Genomic DNA, 20,409 nt, shown 5'->3' with positions numbered 1-20,409 from the left:
CTCACCCGACCTAACCCCATACTATAAAACTCAACTTAGACATCCGAATTGACACTGTTAATATTGACTAGCTTTGATGATTTATGAAATTGGTTATTATAGATATTGGTGATTGAAATAATCCATTAATAAAAAGTTAAAGTAAGTGTGCAAGTAAAAAGACATTAATCGCAACGTTGAAAATTTTACATCATTCACGTAAAATGCTTGAAAAACATAGTCTAGTACTGCTTTGCTTAATTAAAAATATTCGTGATATAAGATGTGAATTGATAAATGTAAAATTCTTAACAAACCGGTCCAATATTCTTGTGACCTTAGTCTGGTTTAAATCAGAGCAGCCTATCCAGACATCCAGTCATTAGTCAAAGAGAATAAAATAAGTAAAACAATTATATTAAGAGGGTTGTCTGATTACTACTTATAAAAGTAAGAATTGTTCTATCGATCCAAAACATTTCACATGTCAATTCACTCGGGGCTACACAAAATTAAGAGTAAGGCATAAGGATAAAATAAAGAATCCCCAATCTTGAAGGGAGGGAGTCCCCTAGTCCCAAGGAAATGTAATTGGTGAAGCTCGAAACCTCAGAGTCATAAGGTGAGCTCCCCACCAGCTCAAGTTCTTTCTCACTATTAGTTTAACACTTTCTTTCTATTAAAATAATAATGTATGCATGTAATGCTCATACAAATATGGAGTACTTCTTCAGAAGATACAAGTTTATCATCATTATCAAGTGACAAAACTATAAATAATTTAATAACTTTTCATTAAACTAGGGCCTACACTTATTAATATTATTATGAAAATACATATTGATCACGCATTTTTGTTGATTTATTTAAAGATTTACCACTTGATAAACTAAGGCAACTGTGTACTCCTTGCTAGGTTTTTTTTGTTGTGCAAGGTAAATAATACAGAATACGGATCGTTTGGTTGAACGTAGTAATTGCAACTTCTTGGAAATTCAAATTTTTAATTTCCCATATAATTGGATTTCCTAAGAAATTCTAAAAAGTGTTTGATTAACTATGAGAAATTTCACTTACCTAGGTAATTAAGTTCCTCCTTTTTGTGGAAAGCATTTGTATTTCCTACGAATTTGTTAGTCAAACACCACAAAACAATTTTAATTCCTAGAAATATTAACTTCCCATGTTTTTTTTCGTCATCAAACACCTTTGTAGTTTGGTAATGAACTTATCATAATTCGGGGCGGGGGCTATAGAAGGTGAAGACAACAGTAATAGTCTCTATTGCTTCTGCAAGTTGGTCAGTAGGCCCGTAATAGAAGGCAATACCAGTATTTAGAACTAACTAAATCATCACATCATCGTTAATTAAAAAAAATCTAATAATTGAAATAAGAAAATTAAATATCCTTCTTTCCTTTATATGGAGTATACTCTGCATTAAATATATTCCATAGAAAAAAGATAACTAAAAAAATGAATCCGACCACAAGAATTGAGACAAAGCTCCAACATTAGAGATAAGACAGAGGTGGATTTGCGTATTTGCTGACAATAGATAAAACCTGCAATCTCATAACTCATAATTGCTGCATAATAAAAGAGTCAATAATGTAAGCTATACAACATTACAACATACGAGCACTCCGTAATACTTATCCATTTATCTTCCAGAGATGGACGAGGTTGGGCAGACATTACAGAATTAAACCCTGATATATTCAGCTTCCTTTTAATCTACATTTTTCAAATTTATGTACATGTTACAGAGTGTAGGTCATAAGAAATAAAAGGGAAAAGAAAAAAAAAAAAAAAAAAAAAAAAAAATCACCCCTCAAATCTAATCTCAACCTCCGGCTAGCTTGTGCTTACCAGGGTCAGCCATTTTTGTTTCCATCAGTAGTTAAGAAAATTTTGGCAAAAATTTACATTTTCTCAGGGCAAAGCAATTTTTGCCTGCCTATTTTACACATATGTATCATAAGATTTTCCATCCATTCTATTCTGAACTGCTTTAACAGCAGCTACCCTAGCAGCAGTGGCAGCTCGATTAGCAGCCATCACTGCCTTGTTCACTTGTTCATCCACCCGCCTTAGGTTAATTGCATTCTCAGCTGCTTTTCTAGCTGCCTGTAACACACAACAAAAATTCCATAACAAAACTTTAGGCCACAGCAGAATGAATTATACTCTATTCAACTTGTTGCGTACTAAAATGGCTGAGGTCGGATCAGAGATTTACCTGAACAGCTCGTAGGACTGAATCTGTTAGTGGGGGTAAGGGGGTTTTGAGGGAACCGTTGTCCCATTCACCACATTTGGATTCCCCATTCCGGAAGGTGTACATCCCAAAGCCTTGCTTACGGCCTTCATGCCAAGAGCCTTCGTAACAATGGCCATTAGCAAAGTGGTAGACACCAAAGCCGTGAATTTTGTCTCCAAAATATTCCCCTGCATATCTATCGCCATTTCTGAAACAGCAGGAAACAAGATGAGTGTAACTTTCTTAATAAGATTTTGCAAGTAAAATCAGATATCTTTGACAAAAATTCACCATAAAGCTTTATCTATGAAATAAGAAGTAAGAAGGGGATGAGCAGCACAGAAAAATAAAACAAAGTGAAGGCATGACAATCAAGATAATTGTATGAATAATGAAAGAACAACATCTAAGGCATTGATTCAAACAGAATGTAATCAATTCCAAGCAGAAAAATTATGATAAAAAAAAGTTTGAGTAAACAATACTCCAACAGATCTGGGGGGGGGGGGCACAGTATTGTTTTGATCATGACACATCCATCCTATATGGTCCACAGACTCAAAAGGCAAACCGCCCTAGCAACTCAAATAAAAGTATTTAGAAATTAAAGGCAATTAGAGGTTGAGTTTTCTGTTGGCATCGACACCTTCAAATCCTCAAGGAATTGAAAGCGGCTGTAGATGGGACTGATTCAACAAGAAAAGCCTAGTACATATCCATGACAATTACACAATCCATAGGAAACAATGAATGAATAAAGAATTAAGTACCTGAAATGGTAACAGCCAAGGCCATGTTTAACCCCAAACTTGAAATGGCCAAGATAGCAGCTAGCATCAGAGCAAGTCTGAAGGCCAAGACCATGATATTGACCATGAAACCACTCACCAGCATAAGTATCACCTGTATAAAACCTATAAACACCAAAACCATGTCTTAAACCACCTCTGTATTGACCTCTATACCTACTCCCTCTCGCCCAACTCTCTATTCCGTAACCATCATACTTACCATCTACCCAATCTCCTTCGTACCTCCCATTCACAAAGTAATTGTAAACACCGCTTCCATTACTTTTACCCTTGTGAAATTCACCTTCGTAGAAATCACCATTGCTATAAAGCTCAAAACCTTCCTTGAACGCACTCATTTTTTGTTTGTTTTTGAAATCAACAAGGCTATCTCTTTCCCCGGATTCATCCCCGATGTACCACTCCACGGAGGACCCTTTCCTGTGATTGTGGTGGTGGTGTCTGCACAAGTTCCTAATGACAGATTTGGAGCGGTCTAAGAAATCCCGGTTCTTAGCCAGGTAAAAAAGGGCAAGTGCGATAAAAATGAGGGCAAACAATAGATTCTCAGAGGTAGTAATATGATCAGTTTGAAGGTAAATGAAGATGAGTAGGAGGGTAACGGAAAAGGTGAGGAGAGCAGTATTAGTTTTGGAACTAGTAATACCAGTAATACTAATACCACTAGGGTTCCGGTTATATGATGTTGATGACGACTTGTGTAGTTTTCTTTCAGGTTCATCCGATTCCGACATATCTGCAATCGACGACAGACTTTGAATCGACGATCGAATGGTTGGAGATGACCGGAGTAGAGATGACTGTGTCCGAGTCAGCTTCCCTTGACCACCTTCCATCTTTCTCCTTCTTCAATTTAAACACAAATCCAATTTTAATTACTACTTGTATTAATGAGAGAGAGACTCTCCTATTTCCGGTATCTGGAGATTCGCTTCACGTACGCTTTGCTGCTCACGGCGCCCGGCGACATACCAACAATCCTACTGCGACGAACGAACTATTTCTGCAATTAAAAAAAAAGAAAAAAAAAAGGAAAAAGAGCAGAGAAAGAAGAGAGATGGTTTTGAAATGAAATTTGTGAAATCAAACCTCAACTATTCATTGGGAGCCTTTTCTTTGTTTATTTCTATTTATATTATCAATATATTCCTATGCGGAAATTGGAGATACTAGGACTTATTAAGGACCGTTGGATGCACATCTGACGCACAGTATTTCCAATTCTATCTCAGCCGTTGGATCAGACCCTTCTCCGCTATTGACGGGAAGATATGGTCGTTGGATCTCACAGATTTCTGACCTGAACTCCCTTTATGCCTTTACTGTACCACTCCGGCACGTGCCTCTCAGACTCTTTTTTCTTTTTCAGATTTAATTTAAGAATGACTACTTAATTACTACTAGTATAAACTGGCCTATGGGGGAAGGGAACCAACATTTTAGCTTTCTCAAATTAAATCAAAGTATACGGGGTGTACCAATATTGAAAATACTCCGTCCTAATCTTTCAATTTCAAAACAAATATATTCAAACTACTCCGTACTTCGTATTTTGAAACAACAATTGGAAATTCAATTCATCATTTTTAACTACTTATATTACACGGAGTACTTTGCTTAATATATTCATAATTGCAAAATATGCACACAATATTTTCAACTAATTTGCTGATTTTTTGGGAGGAGTTGGTAGGCTCATGGCCCACTCTGCCATCTCCATTTCTCTTTTATTATTCCATACATGTATTTTATAACGTGAGATTAAGGTGTTATTTGGTTGGAGGTAAATAGTATGGAAAATTCTATTTTCTAGGAAAATGGAAAAAAACATGTGTTGTTTGGTTGATACAAATTTATCAAATTGGGGGAAATGGAAATTCCAAGAGAAGTTTTACTTCCCATGAAACATAGGAAATAACTTATCAAGCCCCCCTTGGTAAATCATAATTCCTATGATTATTGTGGTGCCTGCTTGCATTATTATCACTAATAATTTAATTTCTTTATTTCTCTCTCCAAATTTGTTAACTTAAATAAAAAATTATCAAGTCAACTAATAAAACATAGGAAATAAATTCCTAGGAAATCAAAGTTCCTATATTATCAACCAAACAAACTTAAATTAATTCCTAGGAAATGGACAAGGAAAATTACTTCCCATGAAATATAGTTTCCTATGGGAACTCATTTCCCATGTCAACCAAACAACACCCAAGGTTTGAATCAACTACTAATGGTCAATGAAATTGCCGAGGGGGTTGTTCAATCAAAAATTGTTGTGTACACCCATTAACAATAAGATTAGTATACATCGAATAGTTTAAGTGTAACTTTTAGCTAATTTGGAGTAATTAATACCTTTTTTGAGTAACTTTAAATGTGGTATAATTTTAACTTGTATAAAGGTGATACATTTACTTTATCAACACTTGGTGCTTAAAAGTTTTTGAAATCTAAATTAGTTAAAATTAAGTATGTATATTTTCAGTTTACCAAGTACAGTATCCTAAAAATTGATTAAATATTGAATTAACTTGAGTTTGGACGAAGATTGTGTATAAGATACCTCATTAGGGGGTGTTTGATTCGCGGAATGTAGGTATGAGGTATGGGTTTAGAACGACTAAAACTCATATCATATATTTGGTTGTCAAAAGTATGAATTTTAAACCCCATAAACCTTGGGGGGAGGTGGGTTTGGTCCATTCCATTCCCTTAGGTATCAAATTAAAGGCGGTGAGATTTCATTCCAAAATGGAACCAAACACATGGTATTAAGTATCAAGTTCCAACCCGATACCACCTTAACCCCATTCTTGATTCCAAACTCATACCACTCTGCAAACCAAACGCCCCCTTATTTTGCATCAAACTAATATTTGTCAATGGGTTTGCAATGGTTCTAAACTTCTTCTCCTAATCATTTTATTTTATTATATATAATCTCCATTTTAAACAAACCAAAAAAAAAAAAAAGGGAAAAGACAACCATCTTATTCCATACTAGCAATAAAGTGTGTCGTTATGGTTAATTTGACTTTGAATGTTTTATAAAAATAAATTTTAAATATTACACCGTAATTGTTCTAATAGCAATTTCTAAAAGGTAAGAATAAAAGGAACAATATGATACACCTATCTATAATGAGAAATAAATTTAGATTTGTTACAAAGAACAATATCCATATGTTATTAAACTAGATAAATGACATTACTTTTTTTATCGAGTGCATAACGACCTAATGTATTTTATATAGTGCCCAATTTTCTCTCCAATTACTGTCAAATACCTCAATTGTCAAAATGTTGAAGAAGGGAGCAAATATCACAATTGGTGCTTTAGTTTCTAGAAATTTTGGTTAAGATACAGATTGACAGTTCATGGTTCAAAGACACTCACACAACAGGAATGGGTTGGTGTCTTGATAATTCTGACCCTCTGGATGATAGGATTATTGGAGGGAGTAATTATGGGTTTTGCACCTCAGCTTTACACTTGGAAGCTTTGGCTTGTTTGTATGCCTTACAATGGGCCTCCAATTCTAACATTCAGTGGACTATTGTATTTTATGATTCTTATAATCTTGTCATTCTTCTAAGAGGTGATGGTTGTAGGGACATCAATTATCTATGGCTCGTGCAGCAGATACAACTTCTGGGGTCGACTTTTCAATACTGTAGTATTTACAAGGCGTATAGGCAGCGTGTTCACAGGGCTCATCAAATTGCAAGAGAAGCTTCGGTGCATTTAATGTGCTTTAATAGTAATGTTTATTAGGTTTGTTTATTTTTTAACCCTTGTCAAAAAAAAAAAAAAAATGATTTTACCCCTCTTCTTTTTTTTTATTACTTGAAAAAACCAAAGAGCATTATTCAATTGTGATTCATTGGTGATCAATCTGCTCATGTTCTACCAAACCAAAACAGATAAAGAGAAAACAACTTTAATGAACCTCTTTTCCCAATTTCCTTATTCTTATAAGAAAATGAGAGAAGAAGGTCAGGGTACGAGAGTTTTGTAACCATTTTCATGAATATGGTAGTTTTGGGTTGGTAGTGTGCCTTCACATCTAAAGTTGTTCTAAAATTTAGATTAGGAAAAAAAAAAGGAATAATTTATTGGGATTTTTTTTAATATACTTTGTCTAATTACCTAGAGAATTATTTGAAATTTTGTAAATGTTACAATATTTTATATTTTACAAAAGTGTCCCATTAAATAAATTTTTAAACATAAGGAAATTAGTAATCTTAAATGATCGATGAGTAATAGTAACACCTCCTTAGAAAGACTATTTCGTTTAAATTACAAAGTAGAACTTAATGTACGGAGTAAAAAGTCCGGTTTACTCCACCGAAGAAGTACAAATTGGATGACATATTCAAGCTGCGCGACTACACATAAAATATAAATATATTCTGTATCTTCATTCCTAGAACTTCAAAAGTCAAAAGGGAATGGTTTGCTTGTTTAATAAGGGCTTGTTTGGTTAACATAGACATTAAATTCCTATGGTAATTTGTATTTTATGGAAATTTATTTCTTTCATACAATTCATTTAAAATGACCATAAGTTGTTTGGTTCTCATAAAGGAATTTGAAATTCATGGGAATTTTGAGTAACCAAGGGAGAGGTAGGTAATTAATTTCCCATGTTTTATGGAAAGTCAAAATTCCCATGAATTTCCAATTCCTCCATTTTCACTTTTTGTTGTTAACCAAACAACTACCCTATTTGCGAATTCCCATGAATTTTCATTTCCCACATATTTGAAAGTTAGCCAAACAACACCTAATAGAGTTTAAAATAGCAAATAGCAATCTCAGAAAGAGCAAGTGCCTGATGAAGATGAAAATGGAAATAGAAAAGTTGGGTGTGTTTCATTGGACGAATAGCATTACCTTTTGACTTATAAACAAAAACAGATAGAGTTATTAGAAGAGTTATTAATTAAGGAGATATTATTAGTTGGCCAACTCTGATCTTTTGCATCTTTCAGCCTTGGTTGACTTGACAAGGTATCCTCTCCATTTTACAAAGTAATCTCTTTTGAAATTCAAAATTTTGGATTTTCAACTGCTGCTTATTCTCACCTATTATCCCCAATCTTTCCATTTATTTCCTTTTTCCTACCAAATAGAAATTAATGTCATTGGTAAAGAACCCTTTCTGAACAGAATCTGTTAATTATATTACCAGATTTTACAATTATTGGCCTGATTAAAGGTTACTGCCCTTACTGGTAATGTCCAAGGTTGCATTAACACATGCCCTTTTTTTTTTAACCAGATTTTGCCCATTTTGGGTAGGATTTTATAAGCTGCAATCACACAAAGACCTAGCCTTTTTTTATTTATTTATTTTTTAAACAAGGCCAAATTTAATTGATTAAAGCATTTTTTCGCAACCTCCCATAATGTTGGCTGTTTGAGTTAGCGGTTCTACGGTTGTTTACCAATTTACACCGTATGTACTACTCCACGTTACACAATTGATTGCTTACCAATTTACACCGTATGTACTACTCCACATTACACAATTGATTGCTAAATACTTCGTACCTGAAAAAAGGCTTGGAAATTATCTCTATGACTACACCAAAGTAGCCAAGGAAATTCAGATTTCTAAAAAATTTGTTGTTTAGTTATTTGTATGTGCTCGTAAATTCCAGTACAATTTACAAAGTTTTCTACTCAATATGTCAAAAAGGAAAAAGAAAAATGGCAGTTCTAATACTCCTTTGCAGCAAAAAATTGTGTTACTTGGTCCCAACGTAAATTTGTACAAAAAAGAACGACCAAAAATCTTCTAAGCAGTGGGTTACCTACCCAGATCTTCACACTTTCAGCGTGGAGTACTATAAACAGGAAGTTGCAAGAAGCCAAGGTTTTTACACAAGTTAACAAGTGATTATATGCAACATACAGATAGAATCATGGCCATTCAGGCATTCACCCACATGCTTTATATTCTCTAGACATTCCAAATGTTCCACAGACCAACAAGGCACAAATAGTAAATAGAGGATATAGGATCATAAATTGATCGGTTCATCCACTAGAATACTTGCTATTGAATTATTTTTCAGAAATCTAAAACTCTCCTCAAGCTGGAAATTAACAGTTTGCATGTATTAATTCTGTACATCGAGAGTATGCTTTATTAGTAACTTAAGAGGGTATAAAATCTAGAATCAGGTTACTCACGGGCCTTCTTTTCCAGCAGAAGGTCTGTTTCTACGAATAATTAATGGAGGCGTTTTATACTATTCAAAAGTAATGACACAATTAAACCAAATACAAGTTGGGCACATTATTAAACCACCACTTTCCAAAGTGTGCTCAAGAGTCCTCACCTGGTAAAATCAAAGCATCATTATCATAATCATTCCAGCCAACGCCAAGGGAATATTAATAATTTTCACTTAACCTTTCAACAATCTGAAGTTCACAAATCACAACAAATATCATTTAACCACTAACCTCCCCACTCCCCCTACACGAAAGAGATTTTATTTAGAGAACTCTTACCTTTTAAGCTTTTCCTTCATTCGCTGAACAGCAGCCCTTAAGGTGTCTTCATCTTTGCAGAAGGTAAATCTGACAAGGTTCTTGCCCTCCTCAGGGTTCAGATAGAATACACTTGTTGGGATCGCCACCACCCCGACTTCCTTGATCAGATACTCACAGAACGCAACATCATCTTTCTGACCAAAAGGGGTGTGATCTACTATCACAAAGTAGGTCCCACTTGATGGAAATACCTTAAAACCAGCTTCCTGTAGTCCTTCCACCAAAATCCCCTTTTTGACCTTATAATCCTTCTTCAACTCCTCAAAATAAGATTCCGGTGCTCTCAAAGCAGTAGCTGCTGCATACTGCATTGGGGTCGAAGTAGCAAATGTGAGGTATGAGTGTGCTTGCCTCACTCCCCATGTCAAATGTGGAGGTGCTATGGCCCATCCAATCTTCCACCCTGTTAGAGAGAACGTCTTTCCAAGAGAATTCATTGTCACAGTGCGCTCATACATGCCAGGAAGAGATGCTATGGAGATGTGATCCATTTCAAACGATAATTTGTCATAAACCTCATCAGAAAATACCAAGACGTCATTTTCAATGCACAGAGATGCAATGACATCAAGTTCCTCCCGAGTGAACATCTTTCCGGTTGGGTTATGAGGAGTGTTCAAGAGGATTGCTTGGGTGTTCTTTGAAATTGCAGACTTGAGCTCATCAAGAGGCAGTGCAAACTCTGGTGGTCGCAAGGTGATGCCTTTTACTTTGGCACCAGCCATAGAGAGAGTAGCCTCATAGGAATCATAGAATGGGGCAAAGAGGATGACCTCGTCGCCAGGATTTATCAAACCCAACATGGTTGCAGCAATGGCTTCTGTGCAACCTGAGGTGACAGTGACTTCCTTTTCAGGATCAACTGCAAGTCCCGAGTCTTTCTTAAACCTCTCAGCCACAGCAAAGTTGAGGTCAGGAACTCCATAGCCACGAGCATACTGGTTTTTACCATCATTAATGGCTTGAATAGCAGCTGCTTTGACAAACTCAGGTCCATCAAAATTGGGAAATCCTTGGCCAAGGTTAATTGCTCCATGTTTAATAGCTAGCTGGCTCATCTGAGTGAAAATGGTGGTTTTAAACTTCTCTAAGCGCTTTGCAACCTGTGAAGTGCCCAGAAACTATCAGGGAAACAACTTCTATACCAGAATATACACCATTTTTCATTGTTTAAGACATAAGACAGGTTTTTTTTAATTTCTCTTTTCCTATGGTAAATAATAAGAAGTTGCAGCAAGATTAGGTATCATTCATGACATAGTAACAAATTTTGGTAGAAACAAGAATAGCAAAGGCGTAAAGAAGAAGAGCAAGTAAGCAGAGGTAAAACGCCATCAATAATGTATCTGAAGTGAAAAGTCAGGCAGGAGAGACTGTTATATATAATAGTTGAAACTGTGTTAATGCAGTGAAACAGGAGCAGAACACAGCTGCAACAAAACTAATGAGACAATAATGCTTAAATTACAGATCTTTGAATGCCCCTTATTTCCCACAGGTCCTTAAATGGCCCTTATTGCTACAGTCTAACAAGAGGAAATTCAGGATTCCATTTCGGAATTCATATAAAATACTACCTCCGTTAATTATTAAATGCAACAAAGGAATGTTTTATGTCTCACAAATAATACCCTTTTGTTGCATATAATAATTAATGGAGGTAGTTACTAAAGTATTGTATCCGAGGATTTCAATGTTGTAGTATCAGTAATGTCAAAAATCCAACAAATATATAGGTTGATGATGGGCAAACGAAGACAGTAGACCCTAAGAAATCCCTAATTTCCAAGTTGTATCTAATTTAGTTTACAATTCACCATAAATGGAAATTGAAATTAGAGACTATATTTAAAAATTGAAGTATATAGAAGAGTGGATTTGATTAGAGGAAGGAAGGGAATCGATCCAAACTTGAATGAGTTTGGAATTCAGAAATCAAAGGAATAATTTGAATAATCGGGGGGTGATGATAAAATTAAAGAATTAGGGAGAGAAGGAATACCTGAAGTGGGGGTTGAGCGATATCAGTCGACATTGTAGATGAATGAATTGCAGAAGCAGAAGCAGAAGCAGAAGCAGAAGCAGAAGCAGCAGCAGCAAATCTGTAATGGAGGGGAGTTGGAATCTTAAAAAAAGGAAAAAGGCGAAGCATTTGAGAATGAGATGTCCAGGTACAATGGACGCTGTCTACGATTTGCATTTCACAATTTTGAGGCCGGGTAGGGGGATTTCACTTCATCCGACTCTGACTATACACAAACCACTCCTAATAAGGCCTAACTTCCTCTTCCTAACTCCTAACAAGGCCTAACTTCCTCTTCCTAACTCCTAACAAGGCCTAACTCTATCCGCCGGTCCTCCCACAGACCACTTAACACTTGTTTATTAGCCACCACCCCTCGATGCGTACATACAATTATCACATTACTTGCAGTGGCGGACCCAGGAATTTCCGACTGGTGAGTCACAATCGATAACCAAATATGTAAAAAATTTGTTGACAACATGGCAAGCTTAGCTCTCTAATAATTGACAAGATTAAAATCTGTACAAGCATTAGGGTGTATTGACAATTTGACAGACATAATTGACTATATCATTAGGGTGGGTCGACTATATCATAAGCAATCGTCCGAATCGCCAATCAAATCAGCACATATGCAAAACCCCATATAAATGTACCAAAACCAATGGTGTATTGACAATTTGACAGACATAATTGGCATCAATAAACACCCTAAATAAACACTGACTACAATTCAAATGGTCAAAAGGTTTAAATTTCATCAAAAACCCAACAACATTAACAAAAGGTTCAAAGTTTACCAAACAAACAACAACAAAATCAACCAAAGAAAATAATTTATTTTTTTATTTTTTTTAAAAAAAAAACTTAGAAATTTTTTTTGGGCCCTGGTGAGTCATTTGACTCACCATGCACAAGGCCAGGTCCGCCAATGATTACTTGAACCTACTATTCGGAACAACTCATTTTTGTTCCACTATTACTTCATTGCTATTCCTATATTAATTCACTTTATATCAATTTCTTTTCTTTTCTTTTTTTCTTTTTTTTTAACCAAGGGTAAAACATGGGTTAAAGGGAAAAAGTGACGTCTAAAGTGGGGATTTGTTAAACATCGCCCGCAAATCTCCACATAAAGCCCACAAATTAGACATGATTTGACAATTTTGCCCATTTCTAAAATCGTACCCAAAGTGAACAAATCTCGATCTAACAAATGTGGAGTCGTACTGGGTTGCCCGGGAGACTGGAGGAGAGGCCGGAGAGGCGAGGGACGCCGGAGATACGTCGTCTTCGACGGAAAACGAGGTGGCGCCTAGTTTGGACGCCGGAACCATGGCAAGGACGTCCAGGCAAGGCGCCACAACCAGTGCACTGGCGTCCAGCCCAGGCGCTTAACCAGTGCACAGGCGTCCAGGCTAGGTGCCACCACCAGTGCACTGGCGTTTCTGCCAGACACCGCCGTTACCGTTTAATTTTTTTTTTTTTGCCTTTTTTTTATTTTGTTTTTGTTTTTTTTTTTAAAATTATGTTTAATAAATTTATGTTTTGATTTAGGATGGGGAAATTTATGTTTTTTATTTGATTTTATAAAAAATATGTATACTAGACTTATAAAAAATAACACATAAAATTAATAAATATTAAAAAAAATCAAACACATTAAAAAAAAATTAGACATAAAACAAAATTATTTAAAAGAAATACAACTTTTCTGATTTTCCCAAAAAAAAAAAAAAATTAAAAAAAAAGCGGCGAAGGTGGGGCGCCTGGCCAAGACGCCCACCCACTGGCGGTGGCGCCAGATCCGGCAGCCATAGCCAGTGGGCAGGCGCCTGGTTTGGACGCCTCTACCGTTGGCTGGGCTTCCAAGCCACACGCCACGCCACCGGCACTGGCTGCCGGAGCTGGCGCCACCGCCAGTGGGTGGGCGTCCTGGCCAGGCGCCCCACCTTCGCCGCTTATTTTCTTTTTTTTAAAAAAATAATTTAAATAATTACCTTGCCACCAAGTCGCTGCCTTTCCTCCGTCGTCGCCGCCGCCACCTCTTTCCCTTGCCGCTTTTAGAAAGATGTAGTGAGTGGTTTTTTTTAAAAACAAAAAGGGCAAAAAGGTCACTTTAATACAAATTTGTGGGCTTTATGTGGAGATTTGCGGGCGATGTTTAGCGATTCACCTAAAGTGGAGTCTGATAGTAAAATCAAAATTTTCAAACTTTTTTACGGTAGTAATTTACAAAATTTTTAATTTGCGGTAGTAAGTTTTAAATACTTTGGTGCCTTGGTGGAGTATGGGAGCGGATTAGATCAAAACATTGACTTAAAATTAGCACAAAATATGCAACTAAGGTCCTGTTTACTTCACCTTAAAAAAAATTTGGTAAAAACAATTTCAGTTCAGTAAAATAAGTTCAGTTCAGGAAAAATAAGTTCAGTTCAGTAAAAAATAATTTCAGTTCAGTAAAAAACAGTGACTTTAAAGAAGAAACATAACAGAAAATCAGTAAAAATAATTTCAATTCAGCAAAATTAATTTCAGTTTAGTAAAAATAATTTATGTTCAGCAAAAATAATTTCAAGTCAGTAAAAATAATTTCAGTTCAGCAAAAATTAGGTGAAGTAAACGGGGCCTAACTTTAATATTCAGACCTATGATCTATACAAGACTCTATATCCACCACTGAATTTTGCAATCTGCACTAGTTCAATTACAATACAAAAAGTATCTTCTGAATCTCAAATAGTTGTTCAATAAGTTTCAATACATGTACATTCTATTGCAGATTCTACTGGCCTTGCAGAAGAGTCAAATATGCTCAAGGAATTCACAAAGATTATGTGGCTAATCAACTTGAGTTTGGATGTCATTTGATATCATCAGTTCACGATACAATCCACATTCCACATGACGTGCATCATGAGATTACCTTTTGAACCTTGAGTATCCAGTCAACAAGAAACCGTTAAAGATTGCACTTGATCCAATTGCTACATGGATCTCTATAACTCAACTCTGGCAACTCAATTATGGACAACTTCTGCAATCTACCTGCATAAACTCATGGAACTATGCTCTACAGTTCCGCTTGAAATGAGAAAAGTACTTATCATTTAGCTTTTCACCATCTAAGAATTCAGAATAGGACATATAGTTATATAACACGATTTATTTAGGCATAGGGGATATGAAAAGTCTAAGCATTTAAACATATTGCTGCACGTAAATGGAGAAGCGATGATAAATTATATGAGAGCCACATTAACATTACCTGAAAGGGCTGAAACCAAAACAACATCAAACAACAAAAAGTATTCAGGGCCAAAAAGCCGAAAACAGAAAAAACTTCAGCATTCAATCTAGAGATTCCTGAAATCAATTCATTTGTATTAACCAATTGGGACATAGGGAAACTTCAATTTTAGGACCAAATCAGGTATACTATATTTAATGATGCTAAAAAAAATAAATTGGACTCAGAGCACAAACCTGCAGTCGTTATAAGCAGTAAATGACAACTCAGCAAAGCTAAATTGTTAGGAAAACACATGCAGGAAATCTTCAATTTTATAGGAGAAAAGGGGGTAGGAAGGGAGGGGGAAAAAGAATGCATATTATCATGTCATCAGATTTTCTATCCTTGTTGGTAAAGGCTTTGACAATGGGTTTCAGCCCTTTCAGGTAAGAAATAACCTTTTAATTGGTTTATCAAAAAAAGGTTATATAGACTCAGTTATGCCCTTATGTCACTTAATAATAGGGCAGGGAGAAAACCTTTCTTACTCTCCTTATCAGGCAAGTAACCCTTTAATTGTTTACGTACACCTTTAAAAAATGGTCCTAAAGACTCAGCTTTGTCACTAATGTGGCATGGAGAAAATCTCTCTTACTGCCTTTTCCCTCAGTCCACAAGAAATGGTCAGGCCTGAAGAAAGTTGGATATTCAAGAGGCTCCCGAAAACATATGTGAATTCCATCATAGCCACAATGGATTCACCATAGAAACACAGCACCCTTACAGCTTTTCCTTATCCCCTACAAGGCTACAAACCTCATTAATCACGATTCCAAACAATAACGAAGCAAACTCAATATTCTAATGACATGCAAATAAACTCCTACAAAAATATTAAGTCACTTGACGATGAAGTTAATAAAGGAGTCTAGAAAAACATTGCTAACGCGACACAGCATACAAATACCCAACAAAGTAACTAACCCCAGCCTCAAGTCCTCAGATTTTGAAGCATATCATTAATATCAATGTCACCAAACTCCAATTATAAACAAAAGCTCTTACCTTTAGAGGAACATTAGTCTTCCCAAAAACATTGGCAACAGATACTGTGGAGGCATTGTAAACAACTCATAAAAGACTTGGATGAGGAGGTCCTTTAAATTATTCCTATCCACACATCCAACCCAATACATAAACAGTCACAGAAAATGAAGATTTTAGAATTGCAAGGAGAATTAACAAACTAGATCATCAAATGTCACTTTTGGACAACAATATACCCCTCACAAAAATATCAACATCAACATTACTCCAATGTCTTCAAAGAGGCTTAAACACATGCAATCCTACTCTTGACTACTCTCTGAGAAAGCAAAAAGGTTATATCCTTATCTATTCAAAATGTAACGACCTTTGCTACTTTGAAAAAAAATGCAAAAACAATTTTAAAAGGCCTTATAACGCAGCCCATTATAATCTAAACCACAAAGATAGTAAAGAGTCAACTCCACAAGAAATTCCAACCATTAAACAAATGACCTCACTCTCTAATGTATAGATAACATTTTCAAGCACAATTACCCTCACCACAAGCATTAATTTATTAATCTTACTCACAAGCATCTTCACAGGACCCATTAGCTCATTACAACAAAACTTCACTACTGCAAATAAGAGCTTTACACAGTGCAGACAGGTCATCAAGGGAGAGCTAGTAGCCTAGTACAGTATCACCACGAGAGGACATATTTCAAGAACCACATGCATTAAGATATTTTGAGAGCTAAAAAGACAATTACGATACACCCTGAATATTTTAGCATGTTGGGCATTTTATTAGTCCATAACGGCATGACCAACAAGAATTATCATCAAGTTAGATAGTGGCAGCAATAACATTCCAGACGTTTGCAATATTAGTGTATTCAGTTGGCAAAACAGTATACCTGACATCAGATGAATAAAATATTTTTATTTGAATTATCTATCAGAGCCGTATATTGGAGTAATAACCCAATCAAAACAAACCCTTCTAATTCTAGATCCAGAAAACAGAAGCATAAACTTTGAGGAAGAAAAAAGCTGCAAACAAATACCGGTAGAGAATCATCTGTAAGTGGTTAGTAGACCAGCATTGAATAAACCGCCAACCATTGATCTGAATTACAGATGGGAGTAGTCTGTAGTCTGGGACTACCAAATCTCAGCAGGCACAATTTATCCAGTGGGTGGTTCATAGTTGCCCACTTGCCTCATTGCGAGCTCTCCAGGTTCTTTGAAACATTTTTCCTGATCTATAAATAATAACCGAAGGCATACTTTCACAAATAATAGTAAATGTACAAAGATATTGCACTTCTCCACCCCTATCCCAGAAGAAGGCTTTTTTGACATCAGATGGTAAGTATATATTAATGTTATAAATGGATCTTGGATCTTCTGAAGAATTAATCATCAAAATCTGAATCCAATATTTACAGACGCCTTTAAATAAAAAAATAAGAGTAAAAACTCCATGCGATGGCTATACAATTTCAACTTAAAACATAGCTCAATATCAAAACATGGTTTTTCTACATGACATTAATTTTCATTATTGCCAAAAAAGAAAATCTATAATGTGTAATCTTAACTCATTAATCCTAGAGCACCTCAAAACAAAAATAGTAATAAAAAAGTATTTTCTTTATTTAAATTATATTTCACTCTTACAGTCTTACTAATCAACCAATCCAAGAGATAATGTCCCCTTGCACGAAGCAAACTGCTACTCTGGGAAGAGGTAAACAAGAGAAATACATCGTTTCATACACCAAAGGAAAACAATTGCAAATCCATAGACATTTTCTACCTGAAGGCACAAGTTGGTTTACACTTCACTATCAACAGATATGCTTAATGAGTTTTGATCAGGATTCACTCTCACTGGATGGAGCAATCCTTTGGCTTTTGAGCTATGAATGGATCTGACCTCTGCTATAGCAGAATCACCTTTCTTGATCATCTTTTCAAGTTCCCCAACATTCTCTGACAGCATGGTCACGTTTGAGTTGGTGGATTCTATCAACTTCTTTGCAGTATCCAAAGCAGTACACAGCTAAGAGAAGAAGAGGGGAGGGGAGCAAAGAAGAAAAATATAAGTAGTCAGACAGCAGAAGCTGAATATAACAAAGAAGCGCGATGACAAATGCTCTTGCAGAAGAAAGAATTGCAAGCAGTTGAGAGAAAACAAGTTTACAAGCAATGAAGAATAGGAAGCAAGACAGTGAAAGCGTATAATAGTTCTGGTAAGTGGCAACTGAAGAAACCCGCGTTAGATGTTTAGATTGTATGTGGAGAACAAGAGCTGCGCCCGCGGCGGGTGGGCCGCACCCTCTCCAAGCCCGCGGCCAGCCATCTCTAGAAACTTTGAGTGGATCATTATTCACTCAGTCCGCGCCCGCGGGTTGGGCTGCCGCACCCGCGGCTCTTCGGGAGTTGCGGTTATTCTTTCGATTCTTTTTATTATAAAGAGAAGAGAAGGAATGAGAGATATATAGTTTTTCAGTTTTTCTCTCCCAAAAAGTATTCTCCACATCTTTTCTCACAAACTTCTTGCAATCTTTTGTGAGAAAATTCTAGAAATTTAGCCAAATTTATGAATTGTTCATCGTATTTCGATTCTAGTGCTAAGAACGAAATTTGCTGTCAATTGTATCTCAAAGAGGATTTCCGGTTTAACCCAAGCACCGTGTGGGGGAAATAACACTCTTTAGGAAAGTGTATACACGCCTTTGACAGTGTATCAAGGTTTGAGTCTTACGGGACATCATTATTCTCATGTTCATGCTTGTTGTTGTCGGCTTAGAGAAAAGGCAAGTTTGATCATCGTTACACAAGTGTTATCTTTGTGAATTTCTGTAATTTCTTATACTTGATTGTAATACATTGTGTTGCATTTGATATTTTACAATTGTCTTGTAATTTTACACTTTAGGATTTGATCCCACACATTGTTTAAGTGTTTTCTTAATTGAAATCACTGTAATCCTAACAACCCGATGAACCACTGAAGCATGATGCTATGACAATTAGTAGTCAGAGTTAAAGGAGTTTTATAGAAGTAGAATGAGTTTACCTTCAATGTCAAACCAGTCCATGAATGATCTGTCCCAGCAAGTGCCTTGTTCAACTGCTCATAGTTTTCCTATAACAAGCCATGATTGGAATGAGATTGATTTCTAAACAGAATTGAAATCTACACCACTAGTGAGTAGAGATTCTTGAATATGGGGCAAATTTTGATGAATTAAAAAAAAATAAAATTCATCACCAATATCCATACATATACATTAAGCTAAATTTGAGTCGACCAAACAAAGCAGCTAGTTTAATGACTGACATAATATCCCTTATAATTTGTTAAAGATAGAAAAATGGGAGTAGTATCCTTCCAACCCCCCCCCCCCTCCCCCAAACAAGTGTACAACTTTGGTTGAAAATACAACTCAAGAACATTGAAGAATACAACTTTGATTGAAGATTACAAATCAAGAACATTGAAGAATACAACTTTGATTGAAGAATACAACTCAAGAACACGGTTGCACATAAATGTTTTAAAACCGAGATTGTACCTTTTCTGGGACATTAAAGCACAATAGAATTGAGCAACAAAAATTAATAGAATTTATTTGGGTGGTAAATGAGCAAATTTTAGGTTTGATAACAATAGTAAATTATATAGTTTTAAGACATTTTACCTGGAAAAGTTGTGTAAGGCGAGAAGGATGAAGATCGAGGTGGATATCAGAGGAAGAAGGCAAAGCAGAAGGAGAAGGAGAAGAGGGTGTTTGAATTTGGGGAATTGGGTGCTCCAAATTATCTTCTGATTTTCTAACATCGCACAGCAGATCTCCGATGCACAGCAACGGTCCTCCAACACCTCTCATCTTCTCTCTCTTTCCAACCTTCTGCTTCTCCCACCAATACACTTCCTTCCCCGATGATCAATATTATACCTGCTCCCCTTTTCTACTGGCTAGATGATACGGACTACGGCGAATGAGTTGGAGTTTGGAATCACAAAACCGCTTCTTAATTTTATTTAAATTAACAAGGAACTCGACTTGATAAGATTTGAACTCCAAACTTACCAAATGGGTCAACACTTTGTTGGCAACACTTCTCAAAGAAATACGGAGTATTTGCGCGTTTAGAAAAAAAAAAAAAAAAAAAGAAAAAAGTAAAGTATGGAGTATTTGCTAAGGGTCAACTATTAAACGTAGTTTTTTCTCCCTCGTAGTCTCTTACTAGTTCAACTCTCTCCTCTTTTATACTTACATTGCTAATCCACCACCAACTATACATTATATAATAAAATTTCTCCTTAATCTGCATCCTATGTTTGTTCTTAAATTATGTGTCAAGTTTAGTATTGCAATTTATTCAAACAAAGATGCAAATCATGCAACATGCTTAACACAATTTATTGAAGTTTGGTTCTTAAACTCTTAATACAATTTTTTTTTTTTTATTTAA

General features: G+C 35.8%; 3 protein-coding genes across 4 annotated transcripts; all 3 read right to left on the bottom strand.

The window, feature by feature from the left end:
• Window positions 1–1,615: 1,615 nt before the first annotated feature.
• Window positions 1,616–4,564, bottom strand: LOC110725345. The gene is made up of 3 exons (XM_021904838.1): window positions 3,013–4,564; window positions 2,222–2,450; window positions 1,616–2,109 (listed from the first exon to the last, which is right to left on the bottom strand). The coding sequence occupies exons 1-3, from the start codon at window positions 3,888–3,890 to the stop codon at window positions 1,945–1,947; spliced, it is 1,272 nt and encodes a 423-aa protein (XP_021760530.1). The 5' UTR covers window positions 3,891–4,564; the 3' UTR covers window positions 1,616–1,944.
• A 4,296-nt stretch (window positions 4,565–8,860) lies between these two features.
• On the bottom strand, window positions 8,861–11,981 carry LOC110725343 (probable N-succinyldiaminopimelate aminotransferase DapC). 2 transcript variants are annotated; one of them, XM_021904836.1, is made up of 3 exons: window positions 11,631–11,979; window positions 9,587–10,731; window positions 8,861–9,411 (listed from the first exon to the last, which is right to left on the bottom strand). In XM_021904836.1, exons 1-3 carry the CDS (start codon window positions 11,826–11,828, stop codon window positions 9,408–9,410), a joined length of 1,347 nt encoding a protein of 448 aa, XP_021760528.1. In that variant the 5' UTR covers window positions 11,829–11,979; the 3' UTR covers window positions 8,861–9,407. The 2 variants fall into 2 exon arrangements, with proteins under 2 accessions (XP_021760528.1, XP_021760529.1); XM_021904837.1 differs by lacking the exon at window positions 8,861–9,411 and having other exon boundaries at window positions 9,414–10,731; window positions 11,631–11,981.
• A 2,343-nt stretch (window positions 11,982–14,324) lies between these two features.
• LOC110725342 lies at window positions 14,325–20,215 on the bottom strand. The gene is made up of 3 exons (XM_021904835.1): window positions 19,632–20,215; window positions 19,007–19,075; window positions 14,325–17,986 (listed from the first exon to the last, which is right to left on the bottom strand). The coding sequence occupies exons 1-3, from the start codon at window positions 19,818–19,820 to the stop codon at window positions 17,759–17,761; spliced, it is 486 nt and encodes a 161-aa protein (XP_021760527.1). The 5' UTR covers window positions 19,821–20,215; the 3' UTR covers window positions 14,325–17,758.
• Window positions 20,216–20,409: the final 194 nt, after the last annotated feature.

Source organism: Chenopodium quinoa, unplaced genomic scaffold (assembly GCF_001683475.1).
Source record: "Chenopodium quinoa cultivar QQ74 unplaced genomic scaffold, ASM168347v1, whole genome shotgun sequence".
Classification (NCBI taxonomy): Eukaryota; Viridiplantae; Streptophyta; class Magnoliopsida; order Caryophyllales; family Amaranthaceae; genus Chenopodium; species Chenopodium quinoa.
The sequence above is the reverse complement of the archived record's forward strand: the minus strand, read 5'-3'. Positions and strand labels throughout refer to the sequence as shown.